Below are 26264 nucleotides of genomic sequence, written 5' to 3'. Positions count from 1 at the left end.
CCCACATAGATGCACTGCATAGAAATGCAAAATATATTTTGACTTACTTGGTTGGCACCTTGAGCTGAGATTTTCAAAGCTGAGTCAAAAGGCCAACTTCCATTGAAATGAATGGGATTTAGAGGGCTCCAAATCTTTTATGACAACTTTGTAACATGCCTATCTACCCCTGTTTGTAAATCTCAGCCATAGTTTGGAAGCTCAGCCAGAAAACATAAGAGCTTCTGAACATAAGAGCATAAAAAGTGCCATGCTTGGTCAGCCCCATGGTCCATCTAGTTCATTATCCTGTCCCAAACAGTGGCAGAGGTGGATGCTATAGAGGGAGAGTTGTGAACTGGTTAGACCCATTTCATTGTCACTTCCTGCAACTTCATTGATGCCAAAGGTCACGTGACATCACTTCCTGATGTGATACCACTTCCTGTGAGGTCTTTGTAACATCAGGCAAACAAGATTTTAAGTTTTAGCTAAACTTTAGTGGTGCATTTTAAAGTGACACAGGGCATGTATACATGTGCAATTAATGCCCAGGACTGCTCCAACATTACTCCACGTGCTGTGGAGTAGCTGGCTAGGGCATGAGGGTGCTTCAGGATGGAGGCTGCCTGCCGGCTAGCCCCACACTGAAGCACTCTTGTGCCCCGGCCAATTCTGTTACTGTCTACATGTACATTTAAGAGCAGTAATTTACTGCACCGTTAGATAGTACTTGTGTCCAACAGGACTATGTGATGGCTCAGTATATTAGTCTAAACCAGCCTAATTACACTACTGTGCAGTAAAATGCATGTGTAGACACATCCACATTTTACTTAAGTAAAAGTGATCTCCCCTGCATGGTCAGGTAACCATTGTAGCTAAGATTTTGTAGTTGAAAAACTTAAAAAGAAAAGCAATAGTTCAGAGTTTAGGAAATGTGTAAGAGACCAATCTGGAAATGAAATTTTTATATCCAGAGAACCAATACAGCCTGGCAGCAATAGTGCCAGATTCACCATGATGCCACAATAATGTACTTCTGAATATGGTAGTAGTTTCCAGAATCATTGGCCATGACCCCACAATCAGGGATATGTGTTTGCTGTGGGGAATAAAGCATTGGCACAAATTCATGCCACTGCTTTTTGCCCCCATGCCCGCCCTTGCATGTGGAGCTAATGCAGGGGAAAAAGCTCTGGGTGGGGTAGGGGACATTGGGGTCAACACCTGGCCTGGCTGGCTCCAGCAGCCTTACATAGGATCCTGGGGCTCCAGAGGTGGTGATCCAAGCATGTGGAACCGGCCAGCAGCTGGAGTGTTGCTCTGGCTGGCTAGGCTCCAGTTTCAGGCAGCACACACTGCCACCACATACACCACCCCGCTTTTTACTGGCGCAGGTTTTTTTGACACTGTGATCTCCTTGTTTGGGCTAGAAACCATTTGGTGAGACTTTCTATTTCATTAACAGCTCCCTAAGCTTCCAACACATCATTACTTAAAACAGGCGTGGCCAATTTGCAGCACATGTGCTGCAAGTGGCATGGACAGCCTCTGTGGCACATGACAGAGCAGGGAGAAGACAGGCAGCACAGCAGCAGGTAGGCAGGGAGCACAAAGCAGAATGGCAGATGGGGCAGGGAACACAGGGAAGGAAGCAGAAAGCAGAGCAGTAGAACAGGCAATGAGCACAGAGCAGGGAGCAGAAAACAGCCGCAGAAGTGGAACATGCGGGGCTAATTTGTGACACACCTCCCAAAAAGGTCGGCCCCACTGACTTAGCAAATGTTAATTTATCCAGGACTTTCAAACCCTTCAAACCCTTTGCCTATAAGAGATGGAATTTTCTTGGATTTAGGGGCATTGGCAGGGACAGAGGGGAAAGAGGGGGTAAAATGTTTTGGAGTGAGACAATGTGTAATTAAAAGCTTTCCAAGCACATTCTTATCTTGGCAAGACTACCTGGCCATGAGTGACAAAAATATGAAAGCCATCAACCACGAAACATAATAGCTTTTTCCCAGCACCCACTAATGCTTCACCAATACTACTTCTAAAAAAATGAGGCCATCTGGTAAAACTCCTTGAAAACTTCACTAGGGAGTGGGTAATTAAATGAATCATGGTTCTAAGATGCTAAAGGGAAAATGTTTAGTCAAACCCTTCTGTGTCCTAGCTGTTCTCTTACTAACAGCTTGTTAGGGAAATCGTGGTTTCAGTTGGGACTGTAGCTTGGGCCAGACTCAACAGTACAGAATCTCTCACTCATACAGAACCATGGAAGAATGAAAGGAAAATAATGTTTGGGTCAAAAATCACTAATAAAGAACCTGTAATTATAATATAAATGCACAACAAACGTATTATATTTTTAAGAATATTTACATGCAATGAGCAAAATGCTATGCAACACTCAAAAACATTCTTCCTTCCTCGTGTTTGTCAGTACAGATCTAGATTTAAAAATCTTCTTGAACAACTCTTGTTTCAAGATAACAAATTAAGTCCATCCTTAACATTCTGACTTTAATTGTGGGAAGATTTAGATTATAGGTATTTTTACCTGAAGATCTGATGAATCTTGGACAGCAAAGGACATTTTGCTGAAGCTGCTGCTGTTGACTTTAATGACTGCCAGAGCCAAGGAAGGGGATGTAAAATTTATGGATTTTGTTGAAAAGTTCAGTCTTAGGCCAATAGTATCCACAAGTTGTATTATTCTGTTAAAAGACAAAATATACTTTATATTACAATGTCCATCTCTCTTAATTTTCAAGCAGCTTATGAAATGGCAAACTAAGCATGCTCTGAAAACAATCGGGGCCAATATCAATTTTACTTATGTCAAACAAATTAGAATTTTCACTGATTTCCAATAAGATACATCATTGCAGAACTAGAGATATCAGAATAATACCCTTTGCCTTTGATGTAAATTTTCAGTTTGCACGAGAAACTGATAGCTTGGCTTAATGCTTACAAAAAATCACCTATAGCAACTATAATTTTATCATAACAATTAATACAACACATATTTATTCTGTTCAGAAAGAGACATACCTTTTAGACATTGATGATGGTATAGACACTGATGAATTTAGGAGTCCACTAATGCTGTTCACCATTTTTTCAGCAACTTTTGGCTCTAAATTTCCTGCTGACAAAGCTTTTTCCATTTCAGATACTATGTCCTCAGGTGTGGAGGCATTAATTGTGGCACGTGTGGTATCTCCTGGGACAGAAAAAAATTCTGCATTAACTGATATATTGTGTAAACCAAAGGGAGCAAATACCAACAACAACAAAAAAAAAGCCAGTATGTGATGACTGTCATTTTGACCAAAACACCAGGCTAAACCCATGGGATGCAACAGCTTGAGCCAGAGCCAAAGCTCTGTAGTTACACTGTAACAGAGTGATGTCCTCTGCAGGGCAGCACAGAGGTAGATTTGTATTACACAACAGAGGTTTCAGAATAAATTATCAGTAAGGCCCCAATCCTGCAGGTCCTTATATCGTAAAAACATTACCCACATGCATAAAAGACTGTAAAAATCAGGGCTTAAAAAGTCAGGTTTTTAAATACAGAAACATATGATGAAATGCATAATAAAACATGATTCCCAAAATAAAGTCACTGCTTTTAATATGACTTAACATACACACACCAGACTTTACAATAGTAAAATACCAAAAGTGTGCCATTTTTTTCTTTCAAAATCCCCAGGAGTGAAAGTGACATAATTTGTTCTTCTTCCAGGAAATTCCCTACACAGTAAATCAAATCCATAGAGCAAACAGTCATCCCTAGTTTGATCATAGCCTGGAATTCATTCTGTTCACACTGCAGCCTGCTAATTCTAATAAAGCATCCTAAAGACTGACAGTTGTTGTTAGCAAATCAAATATAAATCAACTATTGGGTATTTGTAATTTTCATATAATCCTCAACCCAAAACTATCCAGTCTTTATATCCACTCTTTAATTTTTCTGTACGTGGGATACACTTATCAATTCTGAAAGCCATATGCCCATGACATACATTTCCAAGTTACAAATGAATTACCACAGAAAAGATGTTATCACGTTCTGTTACAATATCTGTAATGAATTACCCAAGCCATGTCTATGATGATGTATTCCAGACAGCTACTTAGTCCATGAAAGTTGTTTGACACCTATCTGAATAGCTGTAACTGAGAAGACATAATTATTCTTCTCTAGTAAATTATTCTCCTCAATATTTATGGTCCCTTAGCTGCTGCCCCTGCCCTATGGAACAATGGGTTCTCCAAAATGGAGTGCCTGCATGGTTGAGGGAGAGGATGCAGATCAGGTTGGACAGAGCAAAAGGAGACTAATGGCATTTAGAATGGCCTTGATTTTTACAGTCCTTTATGCACACCTAGGTTGGGGGGTAGCGGTGGGGGGGGGATGAGGAAGAAGGACTGTGTCTCAAAACTCTAGTGATTGTGAAGAGTAAAATGATTATAGCTAAGAAATTCCTGACTAAGCCTGAATTTCTTATCTCCCTGTTGTCCCCAAAAGGGCTAAATAGAAAGACCGGAGAACCCATAATGAGCCATGAATTTAGGGAAGCATTAAGTGAATAGGGAATTCAGGCAATCTTGAAGCAATGTTGTTGCTGTGATCATCCAAAAAACACGGAAGAGGCAAGAATTGTTGTGGGTGATATCTTTTATTGGACTGACACATGGGTGGGATAGACAGGGAAAAGCTTTCAGGTACCACAGTACCCTTCCTCCACTCTCTGCCTGGAATTCCACAGTTCTGAGGCTCTGGTTCCACGCTCTGTGCTAAATGTACTGCAGAGTCCCATGTCTCAAGAAAGGTTTTAAAAGGGATTGGATCCTGGGAATATGCCTTGAAGGGAACAAGAACAGTGACTGGACTCAGACCAGACACTGATGACTGAAGAGCAGGTAGGACTCTGCAGCCTGGTTTACTCACAAGAGACTTATCTATACACTGTGGTATTGGGCCAGGTGAATTTTGCAATGCCAGTCCTTGAACTATCCTAGGGTGAGTATCTTACTGTTTTATGTTTGCCTAAGGTATACAACAGTTAGCAGCTGTCTTATCTTACCTGCACAGGCCACTTACAGAACTGAACTTGTACTTGTGAAATAAAGTTTTAAAAACAGATTTAAAATACATAGTTCTAATAAAGAACATGCCTTAGAGAGAAGATGCCGGTTTCTCCATTTGTCATATTTACCTGTGTTCCCATTGGTCGGGCTATCATGGCCATCAGCAGTCGGATGAGTACCAGAAGTAGTGGTGGTATTAGGTTTTGCCGAGGCAGCAGTAGCAGGAACCAAAGTTGTTGATTTAGTGGAAGAAACAGGAGGAGGATGTATGATGGCAGGTTTGTTGGGAGATATAGTGGTAGTATGGGTAGAGGGCATAACAGAGGGAATTTTAGTAATGGGTTTGGTGGGAGATGTGATGGTAGGTTTGGATGAAAGTGGAATTTTAGTTGTTGGATAGGTAGATACTATAGAACTGTGAATGGTAGTGGTAAGCTTGTTGAAAGTTTTAGATGCAGGGTTAATTGTAAAAGTCATTTTAGTGGTTGGTTTTGTGGGAAGGGGAAGAGGGGAAACAGCTGTAGATTTGGGAGGAGGTGTACAGGGATGAAAGGTAACAACAGAATGTTTAGCAGAAGAAGCAGCTGGAGAAGTGGGAGGGCAAGCACATGCAGCTGGGTCTTGTACATTACTATAGAAAATAAGACAAAATTACAAGTAAGTGTGTTAAGTTTAGCGTTGTTTATAGTTTAAGAAACACAAGTTAATAAAGCTCTAGTATAGGAAACTTCGGAATTACATGCGCATCATTATAATATAATATTAAATTATCAGTGTAATGCATAAGTTCAGTTGGGTTTGGTATTCTAGTAACAGACACTGCTCGTTTTTGTCATATTTAGAGTGTACGGTCTCCAAATTCTATTATTCAAGAGGAGTTCAACAGTAATTCAGGTACTGTAAAAGTAACACTTCCTCAGTATACTTTGTAGATGATACTCTGACAGCCCTCTCCTGCAGGAGAAACTGAGAGAGAGCTCTAAGACAAGAAATTTCTGTCAGATTTTTGCTTGTGGAGATTTCCCCCCCACAAAATTTTGTTGGTCGAGTGTTTGCTACTGCTAAGGCAAAAGCAAAGTGGTCCTTAAATATGAAAAAGTTAGGTTTTTTAATTCATACTTACTGTTGCAATATTTGTAACTCTTCAGAAGTTGAGGGACAAGACTGCAGAGCTGAACAGCAGTACTGTTCTATGGTGACAAAGAAGCATTACCCTAATTTGTGTTGTAGGACAGAAATTTACTCATACCTTTATGCACAATAGTTGAAAAGCATGGTTTTAATTTCATACGGCATTTCATAAGGTTTGTATGCAAGGCACTTTGTAAAACAAAACTTAGTCACAATTACACAAAACTTTAAAATAAATACCAGCACATTTTTGTTGCGTGGCCCAAGCTGTTACAGACAATGGAGATAGCTCATTTGGAGTGTTACAAACAAACTGTATGTGTAACATAAAAATTCATGTCTTGTAACTGAGAGGAAAATGGAATGAAGTACTCCTTCCCATAATTGCAATATCAGAATCAAGATTTGGCTATTTTTAGACTTGTCCATTGAAGCCACTATTTCAAATATAGTAGTAGCTCATGTTCCATTAATTTGTTATACAAAACGAATCGGTATTTTTTCTATTAAAAGGTTCCTCCCCACCAAAAAAACCACAAAAAAAATCTGTCATTAAGTACATTTCAACATCTATCCAAAATAACAAACATGGCAGAGAAACAGCTCACATACATTATATGCACAGTCAATTTGAATTAACCCTTTTACTTTAAAATAGATAAATTACTTACCAAGAACTGGAGCTTTTCAAGATGTTGTCCATACGCCCATCATCACTTGGGACTGTCAAGGCACTCTAGCACATGGGCTTGGAGACTTTTTGTCTTGGCAGTACTAGTAACCTGCCTTGGCCCTAACTCTCCTAATTCTCTGCTCTGTAAGGATGCATACTTCCTGCTCTTCACTTTCATCTCAACCTATCAACTCTTAAACTGAATGCAAGTCCAAGAAAGGGGGAGAGAGGATTGGGGGATACAAGCATATGGACAAATCTCAGAAAACTTCAGCTACTAGTAAATTATTTTTCTTTCTACTTCCAGTGATTTTCCTCTTCCAACCTCACTGTGGATGACTCCAAAGCAGTACTTGGAGCTATTCTTGGAATAATTTAATGATCAGTTTGCCAAACACAGCATCTGCCCTGGAGGCTTCTGCAATTGCACAGCACTTGATGTAAGTATCAATACAGGTCTAAGTGGCTATATCAGTTGCCCAATGATAGAAGGCAGCTGAGGGTCCCATTACTAAAAGATGTTGCCACAGGAAGGTCATGTACAAATACCAGACCCCAGGAGGTATCTGTGAGAGAGTTCTAGAGGACCTCCTTTAGTCTCTGGACTGTTGAGCTGGATCTATGTATCGAGTGGACTGTGCCTGGAATCAGAATCGGACACATTTTCTATAAATGACGTGGTGAGAGCCAGATCCCAAGTTAGGCCTGATGCAGTAACAGAAGGTTGTAGTATCACTTCCAAAGGCAGGCTGAAGTTGTTCAGCACTACAAACAGACACAGGAGCTAAGCAGAGAGACAATGATGCTAAATCATGCCTGGACTACAATTCTTTCACACCTACAGAAAGCCAATGTCAGGGATTTTGGTGTTAGAATGGAAGTCAATACAGCAGCCACTAGAACAGACCTCTATGGAAGAGTCCAAGGAATACCTGGGCTGTTTATCCTGGGCTTTCTTTGGAGCAGGCTGAGGATGACCAACATATCTGGAGGATGGTGCCAAACCACTGATATCCAGCTGTGACAGACTATAGATTTTATTGTAATATTCCTGTTTTAAATATGTTAATGTTGTAATAATGTTTCATGCCTCAGTTTCCTCGACTACCTTGTACACTGGAAAAAAGCATTAATAGAGTCCCTGCTAAGTCCCAGAGATGCCTACCTGCTGGAAGAGACAAAACTAACCTCTAGCAAAAACAGACTTGTTGACACTTCAGCAGGGTGAAGTGACACATGTACGCAAGAAACACAGACTGAGATAAGCATCGTAATGGATGAAGCAACCTGAAAAGCAGTGTTGGCTTCTGACCTGGAGATGTTCTGAAGTATAAGAACACCTTAGCTACTTTGGGAATACTTGGGGGATGCATGGTTGGGCTAGATTTAGGGACTATTCAGAGAGACTAGACAAGGCTGGAAATCCCAAGCAAGCACTCCCTTTGGAGAACCCATGACATCAAGTTTCTTTGACCTTTGGTGGTAGCCACATGAGGACTCAGAGCTTCTTTGAGCTTCAACAGTATTCTCTTGAGGATGGGAAATAGAAATAAGCATGGCAAAAGTGAAGCAGGCTCTCTCTTGGAGCTGGTGTCAGAGCTGCAACCTATTAAAAGATTTAGAAGTGCCAAGGTCAAGGATGATCTTGCTGATGAACCAACTGGAATGAGTTGCACTGAGCTGCATCTTAGTCCCAGAATCAGAGCTAAATCTGATGGATTTGCCCAGGAGATTAAATTGCAGGCTGGTCTCAACACATGATGGACATATTTTAAAACTCACTGTTTAAGGAAGAACTATGACAGTAGTTCAGGCTTTTATTCTCTTGACCAAAAAAGAGAGAAAGGCCAGAGTAATACAAGATAATGACACAAATAAAATTAAGTGTTTTTTAAACAAAAGGAGAACAATACATTTAAAAGGAAATGTAAAGGGAACAGAACATAAATAAAAAGGATTAGAAGCTTCAAAGAAACTTCAACCATAGCTACAGGCCTCAGATTATGAATATGTCTGAAGATGATACCTGTTGAGATGAGCCACCATTTGGCTTCGTGGCCCCCTAAGGAAGGACAGAGTTATAGCACACCCAGTGGAGAACTGCCAAGGCAAAAATTCTCTGTGCTTTATTGCTTTGGTACACATGTAACAACAGTGACGATGTGCATATGGACAATAAGTCAAAGGAGAGACAGTTCCAAAGAAAAACATTTTCAAGTTACCTTTATAATGATATTTGTTAGACTGAAGACAGTGACTGTAATAGAACCATATTAAATATTTATGACAACTTACCTATTTGACTTATTTCCATGTTACCTCTTACAGTTGCCATTGAATTGCTTATATTCATTGTCCTTGCTACCTTTATTATGAAACTGCAGACTGGTAAGCTGCAAGAAGAAGAAACACCATTGAAAAGATCTGACTTTATATGTAATATATAAAAATACTGCCAAATGTTGACTTAGTTAAAGTAGATTTGAAACATTTTTCACAGGAGAAATTTTCAAATCTGGGGATAATGTTAATGTTAACAAACCACTATTTTCACTCTAGAAAGATAAAGACTGATAGCTTGCTTGGTGCTCATTTGCTTCCTATTTACTCCACAGTGCTGTCCAAGAACTAGGGACAGTTTTCTGATTCTTTTTTCCACGACCCACTCTGGTAAAGACTGAAGACAGAGTGAGGGCTATTCTAAACTGTACTACACCTGTCAGTGATCTCTAAAGATGGCCTCTATTCAAAATCCCTACCTTCTCTGATATCTGCGGCAAATTCTTTAAAAGAAACAAAATGTTGTCCTCAGTGGGTGCATCTACACGTGCAATTAGCATGACGCAATAAACTCTGGTGCGGTTGGGCAATTTGAACATCTGCATGTGCACCCGAGACTTCAGCAGTTTGAGCTGAGGTGGAGCAGCCCCAGGTTGGCAGAGGGTCTGGGGGGTCAGCCCTGAGCTCTGAGTGGTGGCATTGGGTCCTGGAGGAGCATGCTGGGGCATGAGGGTGCTACAGTGTGGGGCTAGCCAGCAGATAGCCCCCCGTACTGTAGCACCCTTGTGCCTGAGCCAGTCCTGGTCACAGTCTACACATGCGTTTGAGTGCACATAATTACTCTGCCATGGGATAGTACTTGTTCCCAACAGTACTAAACTACAGCAGAGTTAATTAATATACTGCACCCTACAATGAGCACACATTCAGACTGTGACACTTTACTGAAGACCTCATTAATTGACTGCAATAAAGCGTACTTGTATATGCAATGTGTGTGTGTATGTGTATGTGTATGTGTGTGTGGATGTACCCATCTCTTATTTCCAATTATTTCACTTCAGGCAGGATGTGGGCCATATATAACTTCTGAGCTAGTCTGAATCTGACTCATTTTGGCTGCATTCCTACTTTGTTCAAATCACCATACAAGATCTTGGGGAATATAATGACTGCTTTTAAAATTTAACATGACAGACCTTTGGTTTTCTGCAGCACACTCCATAACTGAAGACTGTAAGAAAAAATGGATAAAATGAAATTATTCTGCCAATTATGTTTGGCAATTATGATAACATCAGAAACAAATTGGAAATTTCACTTTCTCAAATATCTAAAACGATAAATAAAACTGCTTACCTCACTTATCTTTTGCAATGTTTTGTTGAATTCTGAAATTCTTTAAAATAAGAAGTTTACCATGAATAGTATATTCTATTTTTGTTTAACTACTTCATTTCACATCCAACAGTAAGACAAGTTAAATGATAGCAAATAAAGAATATTAAAATATCTATCATTGTTTTCAACAATATGTTATTAATGTCTTCATAGCTCTAGCTCTTATTTTTTAAATGTTTACATACTTTAAAGGGAAAATAGTTTTGCAGGAAGAAACATCCTTTTAAAGAAAATCATTGATATTTTGAATCAGGTTCTATAACTCTGCTTTGCCACTTGATATATCACAGCATCGGCAGTTCACCCATCTATCATCCCACACGAGTTTATTTTCTCATTAATTCACTTATTTTGAAGTTACTTAAAAGACAAAGGGTAGGGAGAGATGAAACAGTTATATTGTACCAATTTAAGGTGGGGCTGGGAAGGCAGGAGAAGAGGGATGTTCCATGCACCAAGCTGATTCACTGTGAGATTTTTCCTATGTTGCAGTAAGCGGAAGCTAAACTGCAGAAATTTAGTAGCTCTTTCATTCATGGGTAAATATAACTACCACTTACTGCAGGACAGAGTGTACAGACATCTGGTACATTCTCACACATTAATTCAGTATTGTTGTTCTGTCTGTCCAAACCCAGCAGAAATACTGATGCTCTCCTAGCAAGTCTTTGTAACATAATTAGGGCTTATAAATAAAGCCATGGTATGAGACTGGAAGGGTTAAGTTATCTATCATAATTTTTCCCCAAATGCTCACTGAAAACTAGGTCACAATTAATGATTAATATCTTGGTAGCTCTGAAGGGTTTATTAATATCTTGTTAGTTTTGCAACCTAGAAACATAACCCACCCACTTGTTCCCACTCCAAATCCAGAAATAAGGCAATGTAGCTGCTGTAGGGAAGTATAAGGTATAGAGCAAAAGTTACACTCAGGGCACTGGCATGCATTAAAAGAATGGCAAAATCAGGATCTAAGGAACTTCATAGGCTCATCTGCAAAAGGTGTTTTATAAATTCCCTTTGAGGATTAGAATGGAGAGAGTGGTTTTCTTGTGAGAAATGAGCCCCCACAGGTAACTGGGTATTCTTGTCTTTGATAGATTTTCAGTGTGCATTCATTCTGGTAAGCAGTTGTTGTTTTGGTTTGGAGAAACGAAGCAGCAGGGTACCAGAATGAATGCACACTGAAAATCTATCAAAGACAAGAATACTCAGTTACCTGTGGGGGCACATTTCTCGCAAGAAAACCACTCTCTCAGTTCTATTCCTCAAAGGGAATTTATAAAACACCTTTTGGCAGACAAGCCTATGAACTTCACTTCATCAACCTACTGGATACAAAAAATCATGGACTAAATATAGACATTGGATTGATGACATATTATAACCTACCTAACATCTGACACCCCAGGTAACCTCACTACTATTTACCAGCTATATTATCACCATGTCTACATTCTTCTTTCTCCCACACCTGTCTCTCACCCATTGACTGGTTCAATTTGCATTTTCACTGACTAGCATTCTCTCATGCACATTGGCATCTGGCTTCTATTCTATTCCATCCAAGAAGAGTGCAGACCAACTGCAGATGCTTCCTCAGCCTGACAAAGGGTGTTTGTATCGGAAAGCTTGCAAAGATTTTTTCCAACTATTTTAGTTGGTCTAATAAAAGATATAGGATTTACCCAAAGAACCTTGTCTGCCTATGTCCTTAGACCAATACAGCTACAACCTATACCCCCAAAACCAAAATTACACATTTTCTATAAACATTATTTCTATAAATGTCTATAAGTATGTTCAAATCACTGTGAATTTTGCTAGGCTCAATAAGTATTCACATCCCAGAAATAATTATTCACTCTGGAATAACTACAGGAATAATGAGAAGTAGAGAGTCTGCTGAAGACAGAACACCTCTCAAATATAGACACCATTCAATTGAAACTGAGGAGTCAATTTATATCCATAATTACATATTACTTACGTTGGGTCTTGTAGAGTATGAGTTGCAAGTGGAATTAATTTTGTAACTTGTTTGCTGCTGATATTATTAATCTGTCAGAAACACAAATATTACATTACTAGATAAAAATATAACTCTTATATATTATTTAAAAAGCACAACGCTCAGCTTATTCAATCAAATTTTAATACGCAAAGCCCATGGCTGGCAAACTTTTCAAGCTATGTGCTGGAACAACCCGGCTTCAAGTGCTCCATAGTCCGAATGGCTTATGTGGGACTCTGCAGCAGGGGCGAGTTTTCCATTTTCCCCACACTGGGGCCAAGCCATTAGACACTGTACCCACCTGGCTGCAGCTTCTCCCAATCCCCAGCTCCCCAGCTGTGGTTTGGGTGCAGCTTCCAGATGGCAGGAAGCTGTGCTGGAACAGGTAGCTGGAAGCTGCATCCATGCTGCTGCTGCTTCTGCACTGCAGCTCAGAGGTGGAGTTGGGGTGTGAGGAGGGAGAAGTGACAGCAGTGCAGCTTCCTACTGGCCATAAGCTGTGCCCACACCCCAGCTGGGGGGAAGGTTAGGCTGTACAAGGAAGAAGCAGCAGCAGCAAGGGCACAGCTGGAAGTTACCTGGCTGTAGCACAGCTCCTCACTATTTAGCCCCAGCATAGGCATGGCTACAAGAGCAAGCATAGGCAAAATCCTTGGGCTATGCAGGCCAGATCCCGTTGGCGGGATCCAGCCTGCAGTCCCTATGTTGCCAACCTCTACCCAAAGGTCAAAACCACTGTTTAATGAGAAAACACTGAAATAGGATGATTATTGTCAGGAAAGGTTGAAGGAATTGGATTTATTTAGCCTAGAAATAGGAAGAGTGAGGAGGGACATTATATCAGTCTTGTAATACATAGAATGTTATTATAAAGAGGAAAGTGATTTACTGTTCTCTGTGTACACTGGGGATATAACAAGAATTAATTGGCTTAAGCTAAAACAGGTTAGATAGTGATTAGTTTAGATAGTGGTTGCAGGGAAGCAATTTTAAGCATGGGAACAGGGTTCCTAAGGGTTTGGAAAAGCTTCATTGGCAGATTTTAAGGAATGATTAGAGCGCTAATTCTCAATTGGGGTAACACAGCATCTTGGGTGCCATAAGATTCACTTAAGGGTGTTGCACCACTTGGCCCCTGTGTGAGGAAGTAAATCCCCTCCTGCCCTGTTTAGTGCCCTGGGCCTGTCCAAGTTACCCAGTGGCACATGTGGTTGTCTGTCACTGCTGCCTCCCCCTCCCCTGCCCAAATCCCATGTGGCCCATGTGCTGTCTGCTCCTATGCTTCAGTAGTGCATTGTGCTGTAGGCAGATGGGTGGACAGAGTCACGCTTTGGAGCCTTGCTCATTCCCTCCACTCCTTCTGAGCTCCCAGGGCTGGTGAGAGAGGCCACAGAATAGTTGCTCACAGATGAAACCCTGCAGGATCAGTCTCAGCAGTGGGCTGACCTTGACCTCTTAGGTACAGACCAGGGTTGGGGGGCAGGAGGACAGAAACAAGGCAAACAGTGGAAAGAACAGGGCATTGCAGGATCAGGACCTGTATCTGTCCCCAGCTCTTACCTACTACCAGCTAGATCAGTGGTTCTCAACTTTTTTAGCCTCAGGGCTCCCTCCATACCTTTTCTGAATTTAGATTCTAGCTCAGTGATTTTTGATTGAGGTGCCACAAGATTTGGAAAAGTTATAGAGGGGTGCCTTAAGTCTAAAAGTTTGAGACCTTCTGGGCTGGAGGAATGGCCTTGGTAAATTGCTCCTGCTCCAGTGCAGGAGGACTGATTAGAGATTTCTACCTTCCCTATATACCTATGATAATTCCCAGCAGTTAAAGCATTTCTGTGATTACTGCACCCAGGGGACATATTGCTAAAAGTGGTAACTGGAATCTACAGCCATGTGTACATGAAATGAGGGTCTTGTGTACACAACACTTTAAAGAGCATTAACTGCTTTTGCACCACTTTAACAGTGTTGGTGTTTGCACATGTCAGCGGCTTATTGTGCAGTAATTCCAGCTGCTGTAGCAAATTCGGTGGCATAATGCACCTTAAATGACTTGGGGCACAGCAAACTAAAACTCCTCCAAGGAGATTTAATTTGCTGCCCTACAGCTGTGGAGCGAAGCACAAGGCTCTGTGCAGCTCAGGGGCTCTGTGGGAAAACTGTGCAACGAAGCCTGGGAAGGCAGGCTCTGTCCAAGATCTTTTTTTTTCCCACTGGTGCCTGCCTGTCTGAGCTGCGTGGGAGCCCAGTGCTTCCCAGCGTGTCTGTGGTGCCCCCCTGGGACTGCTTGAGTCAGGTACTTGTGGGCAGGGGCCACAGAGGGAATCACCAACCCCCACCACAGCCCAGGGACCACTCTGCCTGCTGGCAGCTTGCCCTCCCCTCCCCTCCGCACCACTGGAGAGGTAGGTAAGTTTGGGTGTGTGCACGACACGGGGGTTAAAAAGGCCCTAAACTGAAGCAGTGTTTTTAAAAACCCACCACTTCAATTTAGGGCCCCTGTTCCATCTACACAGCCTCTATAGCACTGATAAAGATATGGCAATAACTGTGGTAAAAACTGCAAAGCAGCTTTAAAGATACTGAATGCTTGCTGAACCAACTGTACAAAATTATACCAGTATAGTCAAATCCCCTCAACTGGCACATCAGCTTAAAAAGTAGACAAGTCTAATGAACATGCAAATTTAGAATTGTCTTGCCATATACTTCTCCACTAAATATTAATTCTTGTGTCACAAATTACATGTAAGACAATACACAAAACATTTTAAAAATATTATTAGGATATGATTATTTAAACAATATGGAAATAAATACATTTTTAATCATAAGATTACAACAAATTTTAAAGAAGTTCTTTTAAGACTTACTATTTCAACATTTAATGAAGTATTGATTTCTTCACTGGACTGAAATTTTACCTTGCCCATGTAGAAAACTAAAACCAAAAGGCAAATAAGGTTAGTCGTTAATATTTATCATGGTTACATTTCTAGAACTGTCTTGAGAACTCAACAATCAATCCATTCAGAGCTCATGGACATGGAGCATCCAATGTTTGTTACTCATTTCTTGAAGGTATCTGTTTGTTAGACACCCTCTTCTTTTGACATCTCAAACTCTGAAAAAATTTCACTCCTAAAAGTTATCTTCCCACTTCCCAGTATACTCTGTAGACCAGTGGTTCTCAATCTTTCTTGACTCAAGGCACCCCTTGTTGGACTTTAGACACCCTTCACTGGACTCGAGGCACTTTTCCATGACTTTTGTGAATTGAGTGGCATGCAATTTCAAAGACTAATTTACATATTACAGTGCTTACCACCTAGCAGAGAGGCTGGGCCATGAGGGTGAGCTATTGACCAGACAGGAACAAGCCTTAGTCTGCATTTATCTGCTTATTTCCTCACAGCAGCAGCAGGGGTGATGGGTGGGATGGTGGTTTTACCCACTCTGCCCAGTCCCTAGGAGTAGGCATGGGGAGGGAAATCCCTCTGACCATTGCTACTGGCATAGTCACTGTTTCCAGCTGAGCCCAGCAGCAACTCTCCCAGGAAAAACTGAATGTCCCTATGTAGACCGGGCCTGCCTCCCTCAGTTGGGACAGCAGCAGCCACTGTGATGGCAGCAACAGTCTTTGTCAGAGATCCTAGCCCTGCAGGCAGTGCAACCACAGGATTCCACCTTAATGAGGCTTTTTTTTTTTAAATCTACCTTTGTGATCACTGTTTCAGGTTAACTCTGGGACCTGCCTGGGAAGTGCACATGCCCCTCATATTGTTTTTGCAGCTAGTGGTGCAAAAGCAAGTGGAGTTTGCTAGGCTCCTACTTTCTACATCATGTGCTCCAGTACTTGGGCTTGTGCCCTGCTGTCTGACTGACGTGCATTCTTGTTTTCTCCCTGTCTTTAAGGCAAGAGACAAAAGTTACACACAAACTGGCTTAAGTGATCAAAAACCAGTTTAAACCTGTAACCGAACAGAAGTTCAGCGCACTTAAACTGTTTTCAAAATGGCTGAAACTGGTTTAAGTTATAGCTGTTTGGATATAGTATCAGACTTAACTGATTTAGGTCAAACTGGTTTATTCAACTTCTGCCCAGCTGCCCTCCCAGTTCAAGCTAACTCACAGTCCCTCAACATCCCATGATGCTTTGCAGCCTTGGGCTGTGTTGTCTTCTCCAACAAGCAGGGTTGTCTGCCGTACCCCTCTGCTCCACAGCCAGAGCACTGTCACTCCAGGTGGCTGAGGAGGAGGTGGGGGAAAAAAAATTGCCTCTCTGGACCAGCATCTGACCCAAAGTCAGGTGCTGTTGGTTGGAGTGGGAGGGAGGTGGAGAGGAGCACTCCCAGACCAGGTGCTCAGGGGGAGTCTGCAGTGTGGGCTTGAGTCTGCTCCCCAAAGCCAGGAGCTAGGAGCCATGCTCCCTTCTCAGCCTCTGGCCTGGAAGGGAAGAAGGAGAAGCCTGTATCGGGGGTTGGCTCCACCCCCACAAGGCTGGGAGCAGGCATGGCATCTCCTTGCCATGTCCCCTTCTCAGCCTCTGGGCCAGCTGAGAGGGGGCCGTGGCTCCCAGCTCTGAAGGGTGGAGCCAAACCCTGCTGCAGAGACTGAGAAGGGGACATGGCAGATGACTCCAGCCCTGCTCCCGAATCTGGGGGGTGGAGCCAAAATCCAGTACAGCTTCTCCTAGCAAACTGGGAGGCTGAGAAGGGGTGTGGCTTCTGGTTCCGGGCTCTGGGGGCACAGCCAAGCACAGGTGCAGGCTTCCCCTCCCCTGCTACCTCAGCTAGCAGGGAGGCTGAGAAGAGGGCATGGTTAGGATATTCCAGCCCCACTCCCAGCTGAGGGGGGGCAAGCAAAGCCCCCAAGTTGAGCTTCCCCTCCCCCCACTCCCAGCTGTTCCCAGCTGCAGATCTGGTGCCAGGCAGGATGGGTGGGTTCCCCCCCGCCACCACCACCCTTTGCTCAGCCCGTGGGGAGGTGAGGAGAGTATGTGGCTTGGGTTACCAGAGGGCTCCAGCTCTCTGTAGTGGCCAGCAGGCTGGGAGGTGTGCTTTAGTGCTCCCTGGCTATTAATATAGGCCACTGCAGGGGTCTGGCTGCCTTTCCTGTTTGAAAAGTGAATGTTAGTTCACTTGCTTATCAGTTCAATCTATGCAGTTTGAAAAAACCTGCAAAGATTGAATCAATTCAGCCCCAGGATTTGGACTGTCTGTACTTAGCCTAAAGAGGCAGTGCAGCTGCTGAATCAACCTGCAGAGATGCGTGTGCCCAGGTGATCTCAGGCACCCTGTGTGGGGTGGGCAAGAAGCAGGCTGGGTGGCTTGGTCAGCTCCCTGCTGCCCTTTTGGAGCTTTCTGGCTCTTTGCACATTAGACTAGAAACAGATACCACCAAATGGAGCAATTCAGCTATGCCACAATCTGTCACAGCACAGCTGATTCCCTTCACTGGGAGAAACACTTTGCCTCATGTCCAACCCTTAATGGTGTGGGACAAGAGGCAACATGATCTCCCTGCTTTCCTTGCTGCCTCAGACCTTTCCCTGCTGCCCCAAACACTTCCCCACCCACATTCGCCTCAGACCTGCAGCATGGAGTAATAGGCATCCACCCCACATTTACTGGTACCTTTTTTGTGCCACTGAACAGACACATGACTGAATAAATAAAAAACCACTTCCCTGCCCTACAACAAAATAAAACTGCTCTCTCTTCCCTTGTCCTGCCACAGCTGCTTCCTGGTGTGGCCCCGCATGCACCTTCTCCTGGAGACAATTTCACCAATCTGCAGTGGTGGTAACAGTGGTGCTTGCATGATGGCACCCTTGAAATGATCTTACAACATCCTGTTGAGAACCACTGCCCTAGACTGACAAGCCAAATATAAGAATTTTAAACTTAAGATACTTTATAGGTATCTTTAGAGGTATTTTATAGGAACACTGCACCTGGCCTCAGTTTTTAAGAGAGAGAAATAAGTTGAGGTGATACATTCAAAAAGAAAAAAAAGAAACAAAGGAAAGAAAAGCACTAACCTGAATCATTGCAGATGACTGATGAATTACATAAATGATTTGGTTCTGTTTCTGTGGGAGTAGAAAGTAATTCAGTTCATCTGAATATAATTTTGTCCAACAGGCTTGTTCAAAATGAGATTTTTAAATGGACATTTTTATAAAAAACTTAAAATGTTTCTAAAATAGTATGCAAAATGTTTTAAAATCCATGTTTTCATCTGTTTTACACATTCCTAAGGTCCAAGCCAGTACTCAAATGAATTAAATATATATCTGCCTAATCATTCTGCAACATTCACTATAGTGTACCTATACCCATATATAACCATCTCTATATGGTAGGAAACATCATTCAGTGTTTAGCCTTCCATGTAAAAATAGAAAACAAGTAGGAATTATCCATATTATTACAAAGAAGTACCTGAGACAATGTGTCAAAAACCCCTGTATTTACTTGAATCTAAGACAACCCAGAATTGAAGACAACCCCCCAAGTAATTAGATTCTATATATGGAAAATTTATAACCGAGTTATAATTTTCTAGGTATAGAATCTAATTAGCAGAGGTTTGTTTTAAATCCATGCCCCCCTCCACTGGTACAACAGGGAAAGCAGTGGCTGGAGGGCAGGGGGAGGGGTCATGTGGCCCTCTTGCCTCTGTTCCACCCCGTCTACTTCTTCTCCCTGCAGCCTTCCTGCCCCACAGCCACCTGTACCACCCACTCCCAGTTTCCTACAGCCATTGTAACTCTCCCCCACAATCCCTGCCCCTTCCCCCCGCTCTTCACAGTCTCTGACTCTTCCCTACCACCTTAGTGTCAGATGTTGCTTGGGTCATGGCACACAGCATTGGTGCTGCTGACTGGCCGGACAGACAATGGAGTTTCCATGTGCTCTGCACCCGGGAGAAAATCCAGCCTGAGTTGGAGCCAAGCTGTGCCTTACAGGTGGGGTATCTACATATACATTAATGCACCATTGTTATGGCATATTAAGTTTAGTACCTCTAATATGAGGTACTACATAAATGTGCAATAGCTGGCACTAATGCACAGCAGCAACAGTGCACAGTCTTTTCATGATGCTTAATGCGCAGCAGACCAATTTGACTGTGTATTAGCACGGTTTTTGCTGTGATGCGCTAATGCATGGTATACTTAGTCTACTGCACATTAAGGATCTCATGTATATGTGCCCAATAAGGAGGGAAGGGGAAAGAAGGCAGAGAGGGGTAGAAGATGCAGAGGGCAAGCAGAGAGAGGGGTAGGGGGTTCACCCCTGTGCCCCTGCCACCTTGCACATGAATCTAAGATAAGGGTTACCTCCCCACCATGCAGCTAGGGGGAAAAAACCCTCATTTTAGATTTGAGTAAATGTAGTAAATTAGGAAGTTAGTTTAGTAGCTCTGATTCTGGCATTTAGTAACAATATAGGAGGTTCTCCTTTTTAAACATTATCCATTTGACCATTTGTATAGCTATTATCATTAGAAACATCTGTTTCTCTAATCCCCCTCACACATGCAAAAAAGGATACAAAAACCCTTCGTCTCCCAGATTCCAGAACTCTGCAGGTACAAGCAAACACTGCAGAAATGAAACCTTTGTTTAAAGACTGTTTAGTCTTTGTTTCCCAACAATTCCTGGCTTCTCTGTTGAGGTTGTCATCTATTGCCAAACTTGATGACAGACTTATTTTTTTTACTTTTTTGTGATATAGAATTTTCCCATTATGAAAAGGACTAATACCCCTAACTCATTCATTTTGAAATGGCAAAGAGACAGCAAAGGAATTTAGATTGTTGCCAACATGATCCATTTTAGACATATTTTTGAGGAAATAAAAGGTTCTATGCTAGTCATGTGAGACACTGTTTAAACACTGTTTGAGGCTTTAATTTATTTTATAAAAGGATTTATTCAGATGGTATTACACACACACACACGCACACACACATGCACGCGTGCGCGCGCACACACACACACACACACACACACACTCAGAGATCAATTTTTAAATTAAAGTAAGTTTGCCTTACCATTGATATTGGTGGGAAGTGGTTGAACAGTATTGATAATTATATTTTCAGATAGTGTTCCTAAAATAAATTCAGTTTAAGAAAAAATGAATTAAAACAGTAAAGACAAAAGATGCAGCAGGCACAAATGGGGCAGTGCTGGCTGCTTTGGTCCTGATGGACACAGTGTGGTCTGCTGGTGTGGTGGCAGTAGCTATTTTTGTGCCCTCCTCCACAACAAAGGCAGAACCCAGGCTGCTGTCTCTGTTGCCCCTCAGTTATTCTACTAAGACTGTAAAAAACCAGCACAGAACATTTAGATAATGACACTAGGGTGAAAAGCAAGATCTAACTTTTTTCTGTGCACAACCTACCACGATGAAGTCCTGAAATTTATAAGTCTAATAACATAAATTTAGCAACTTTTCTAAAGTCTTGAACTCTTTCATTCTTCAAAGACTGGCCATCATGAATGATTTTTCTTTAGCCCATATTCATATTGGGATTCAAACCATGTCAGCCAAAGTATTTTAAAGGCAACCCTTAACTGGTCAGACTAAAGTATTTTGTAAGACTCTTTAGCTAACCCTGAAAACTACCCCTTTTAGTTGCTGAATGCTTAATGAAGGAGCTCCATAATATTAAAAAAAACAACTTATAGGTATTTGAAATGGAATCATCTGAACACGTACACAGTTAGACTAGTTGCTAGTAGGAATGACAATAATAATAATAAAAATCCCATTACAATTTATTAATATAGCCCTCTAAAACTTACACATCATACTTTTATGCCATCACAGCACAGTTCATCTGTGCTCTTGTGGAACATATGACATCAAAGATATTAGCAGAAAAAAAGTTTTTGGATTAAATGTATGACCTTCAGAGTAAGTCCATGAAATGCAGATGACTTAAATAAGCTGTCAGGTATCTAACTGCTTTCTGTTTAGACTTTCTATTGCCTGTTTTTTGTATAAATAAGTACTAGACTTATTAAAGGTATGATTGAAATACTTCACAATAACATTTCTGTAAGCAAAAGAAGAATTAGGCACTCTCTCTACAAGCAGAAAATTAACACAATTTAAACCATGAATCATGTGCCCATAAACCAAAGTAATGGATATCATCTAAATATGTTTAATAAATACAGTGCATATTTAAAATATTGTATTCATTCTTAGTATTCTCACTAAAGTTACTTTTTAACAAAGAAGCATTATTCCTATATATTTTCTAAATAAAAAGTATGAAGAATTACTACTAGAAAATAAGTACACTTCTGTCTTGTCTCAGAAATATACTTAAAGGTCTGGCTAGAAAAAAATTTTGGGCTGGGTAACAGAACAATGTTACTATCATATTTTTTTAAACTTTCTGTTATGATGTAGCTAAACAGTTAGGGTAATAAACATTTTAAAAGACCAGGAATAGGAAAAAATTGGGCCAAATGTAATCCTGGTTTATACAAACATAACTTTTCTGTATATTATAGTATTTTTCCCTAAGACAAAATCAGAATATGGCCCTCATTCTATATTTTTTATCTTTAGAAAACTCTCACCTCTACTATGTGTCGTTTCTTCTGAAGTTGTATCTGAGAAAAAATACATGAACAGTAAAAATAATGAACATTAGAAGTTAAAATATAAGCTCCATAACTCTAGGCAGATTTATGAGAAATCTTAATAAAATCTTCCATAAACATTGCTGGGGTAAGTGATAAGTGCAGGTAAGTAAGAATGATGTCTCATATGAAATAAAAGAATGAAAGCAAAAATCTTTGCTTTGAATATTTAAATGTAGACTCCCCAAGTTTAAAGTCATTTTACACCGGCAAAATATTGCTCAGCAGTGATATAAATCCTTACCTGATGTTGTGGAAGTATTCAAATCAAGGCCATTAATAGTTTCTGAAGAAAAATGGATATAAATAAATATTTATATATACATTATAATTTAAAATTCTATGAAATACTGATCATAAAATGAGCTCCCACATTTACATTCAATTTCTAGATCAAACTTTACATATCTCTCTATCTACCTGGGGTGCAGGGTACTAAATTCTCGTCTGAATGTAGGCACTTAATGTGATGGCAGTGCCACCCACTTGTTAGGTAATGAACTAGCAGTTAAAGCTAAGTACAGATGTTCAAAAAGCCCAAGGTGGAAGTGTTCTAAGTGTCACCCTTCACTCTAAGCACCCTAGATTAGGTTTGGAGCAGGTAGAACAGATGTTTGCCAGGGGGGAGGCGGGGGGATGTTGGTTGCGGTGGGAAGGTGGGGTGCTCAGAGCCTGCCTGCACTGGCTAAGGCCAGCAGGCTGGGGGCACTCCTTCACACTTCCCAGGAGAATGGCAAGCCCAGCCAAGCAGCTAGCCAGACCTGATTAGCCATCCTGGCCCCTCTCCCCAGCCAACTGGGGAGCCCACACAGCAGGAGGGCTCTGTTTTACCCCGCCTCCAACCTTAGAGCCACATGCGAATTTTCACTGTGCCAGGAACTGGGGGGGAAAGGAAACAGGGATCCCCCACCATATGGGCCCCTCCCAGCTTGCTGGCTTAAGTCTTTGGGAGAGCTGGGCTGGGGCACATAGCAGGGGGGCTTTACCCTGCCCGGCCCCAGTTCCCAGCACAGCAAAAAGCTACCGGGGGGAGGTGGGGTGACACATGGAGCTCCCCTGCTACATGGGCCTCACCTGCCCCCCACCCCCCAACCCAAGACAACAAGCTGGGGGGCACACATTCAGGGAGGACTCCATTCTGCCCTCCCTCTACCTCTCCTCCCCGCTCCCCTGCCCAGCGATGCCACAAGACAGCCTTTTTTTGTCTTTTCTCTGTAACAGTCTGGGGATGGGGCTGGGCTGGTGCAGAGCAGATAAGCACTGCCTGAGACTAGCATGCTGCCCAGAGGCTCCTGGGATGATGGGGGACTGGACTTATCTTGAGTAACAAGGGGATTTGGTGCAGCCATTTGACAGAGTATTCTAACTTAAAGCACTTTAGTCTGATATACTACATCCATCCAGGTCTCTCTCAGACTGGGATCCACCAGTTTTAAAGTGGTCTATGTGCAGCGAATGTCTGTTTGGTTACAGGTGTAGAGCACTTTCTGAGTGCTTATCACATGATAAATGTAACATCTGTACCTGGCCTCAGAGTTCCAATCCTATTCCTTGGCCTGTTTAGGCTTTTTGCAGTTGGCAGACATCGGGTGTCTGGACCATAATTCAGAAGCAAGAACTTCTCATTCATGATTCCTTTCTCTTGTTCTGTATCTGGCACCATGATTCTTGTGCTCTGACTGACCACTGGGTCAACTTCTTGAACAGGAAGGGTGCCCCTAAACATTTTTCTATAGTCTGATGGTGAGAAGATTCTGCTGGGAAAAGGAACATGTGGGTTTGGTCTGTATTCCCTCAGACTTCAGAAAGCTATGTGTGACTTCATAGGCAAAGACTCTAACCATTGAGCTATTTTATAAAAGTGATTTTAATTGAAAGTGACCATGGCTGCTGCACTACATGCTGAACTCTGTGCTATTAGTATGTATCAGGCATATGTGGAGCACACCTAATGTAGCAGGTTTCCTCCACAGGCTTAGACAGCTTTAGAGATAAATATATTTCTGATATAAATCAACACAACTTTACTTAATGCAACATAGTTCTGTCTTCTAATACCATTTCTGCCTGAAATCCTACTGCTAGTTTTTATTTTTATAAAATCATTCACCTGAAGTATGGGTAATTTCTTCTGAAGCTGTATCTGAGAAAAAAAATTATAGAAAAAATATATAAATTACAGAATAAAAAAATCAAACTGTAAGCTAAAAATATCTAGATATGAGAAATGTTAATCAAGTCTTGCCTGAAGCATTAATAGGGTAGGTGATAAAAGTAACAATAGATGATTCTGAAAAAAAAAGAAAAGAAAAAGAAAGGTGCAGCATACAATTAGCACTTCAATTTTTTTTAGGTTTTAAGGTAAGGTTTTCAAAAGTTCAACACCCACACTGCAGTATGAATTTTAAAACACAAAACCTCCAATTTAGGATCCTAAAAATAGTAAACAGATTTTCAAACTACCTTGTACACACTGCAAACAGTGGGCATAGAATATTTTTGAAAGATTTCCATTAGTGCTTGAATAGCTCTTGGTAACAGAGCTCTTTTGAACATTTTGCCCTGACTTTATTTTTATACTAATTAAAGATACTACTTAGGCCAGTGCAGTGCGGTGAAAAGCAATGAGCTTTCGCATCAATCTTCTATTGCCAAGCAGACTTGAGCTGTGAGAGCCCCACCAGTTTAGTTCAATGAATGACTTGAGCAAAGATAAAATATACTGAATTAAGGCAAACAGTAGATAATGTGATTATCATCTCTTGTGCTTTGCATTGCTCTGCTAAAAAGTGGGATGGATGCAGATAAATACAAGAAACAAAACAAAAATATGTATCTTAAGCAAAGCAGAAACAGAATAATAAAAAGTATTCTTTTAAATCAGGGATGTATGAATTAATTGTTCAAATTCATTCATACTTATTCATTAATTCACACATTTCTCATAGCACAACATAGAACTAACTAGAGTGAGAAAGCAAAGTAGGGCAAATATGCCCTCTGACACATCAAAAACTTTGAAGAGCCATACTGCTTACACTGCTTGTAAATGTGCCAGAAGAGGTCAGTTCTGTTTTCTCCACAACGTGTGCTAATTGGTCAACTGTCATTGTGGGAACTGTTATCATGAACATATTAAAAAGAGTGGTTTATGGAACCATAGAGAGTTGTACACCAAGACAAAAGCAACCTACTTCATGACACAAAGAAGGGGAACAACTGAACTCTTTTTTCAGAAATCATACTTGGAAATGTATTTATTTGTACAACCCATTAAAATCCCTTAAACAGCAAGCCTGCAGAGAGAAACTGCAATTCAGTCTTTGCTACAGAATTTATTTGGTGTGATTGTTATAGATACTGAATTAAATTGATGGCAGGGAAGATAACCATCCTCTACAACAAGGAAGCCCTTTTTTTTACCAAAATATATGCCTGTTCAGTGTCCTGCCCTCAAATAAGTAAGATGACCCTGTGCATTACAATAGAATGCAAAGGATTTTATTCTGATGCAAACAGTAGAAGGCTTAAATATAGTAACTCATTTACACAGTACTGCTTTGTGCACACCAAAGAGGACACCTATCTTACTGTGGCAGAAGGCCACTTATGTTTTTCCCCAAAAACTCTGCTTTGTGACAATTTGGTTAAGATGGGCCCTGAAGAGGGTACACACCTTACCCTATCTCTTTAGGTAACCTGAGCTGGATACATTCCTGAGGGAGGGGGGAAACCTGTTCCCTCTCCCTATGTGACTGGCATCACGTACCTGGCTGAGGGGCTTGGGCTCCCAGGGGAGCTAGGAACCACCAGTCTGCCCAGCAACTAGTGATGCATTTCAAACTGGTTGGCTGACAGCCAACAGGTGCTGGCCTCCATTGGACCAGGTAAATGAGGTCATAAGGGCTATATAAGTTAAGGACTGCCCAGGAGGAGGGGGCAGCAGCCATGAGGCAGGCTCAGAGAAAGAGAAGAGCTGGACCATCTGAAACTTGCTC

General features: G+C 41.5%; 1 protein-coding gene across 4 annotated transcripts in view; it reads right to left on the bottom strand.

The window, feature by feature from the left end:
* The window catches only part of ADGRG2 (adhesion G protein-coupled receptor G2), a 101124-nt gene that overhangs the window by 15081 nt on the left and 59779 nt on the right, over positions 1-26264 (bottom strand). The window contains exons 9-23 of one of the 4 annotated variants that reach the window (XM_019529222.1): positions 24512-24556; positions 24377-24409; positions 22511-22552; positions 22204-22236; positions 20658-20717; positions 18637-18687; positions 15467-15534; positions 12570-12640; positions 10535-10574; positions 10375-10409; positions 9191-9288; positions 6215-6281; positions 5220-5722; positions 3040-3211; positions 2543-2699 (exon numbers count right to left, since the gene is read on the bottom strand). In XM_019529222.1, coding sequence (XP_019384767.1) covers positions 2543-2699; positions 3040-3211; positions 5220-5722; positions 6215-6281; positions 9191-9288; positions 10375-10409; positions 10535-10574; positions 12570-12640; positions 15467-15534; positions 18637-18687; positions 20658-20717; positions 22204-22236; positions 22511-22552; positions 24377-24409; positions 24512-24556 — 1475 coding nt within the window. The remainder of the gene's footprint in view (positions 1-2542; positions 2700-3039; positions 3212-5219; positions 5723-6214; positions 6282-9190; positions 9289-10374; positions 10410-10534; positions 10575-12569; positions 12641-15466; positions 15535-18636; positions 18688-20657; positions 20718-22203; positions 22237-22510; positions 22553-24376; positions 24410-24511; positions 24557-26264) is intronic. The other 3 variants (XM_019529223.1, XM_019529224.1, XM_019529225.1) reach the window with 3 other exon arrangements.

Source organism: Crocodylus porosus, unplaced genomic scaffold (genome assembly GCF_001723895.1).
Source record: "Crocodylus porosus isolate Cpor-Errol unplaced genomic scaffold, CroPor_comp1, whole genome shotgun sequence".
Classification (NCBI taxonomy): Eukaryota; Metazoa; Chordata; order Crocodylia; family Crocodylidae; genus Crocodylus; species Crocodylus porosus.
The sequence above is the reverse complement of the archived record's forward strand: the minus strand, read 5'-3'. Positions and strand labels throughout refer to the sequence as shown.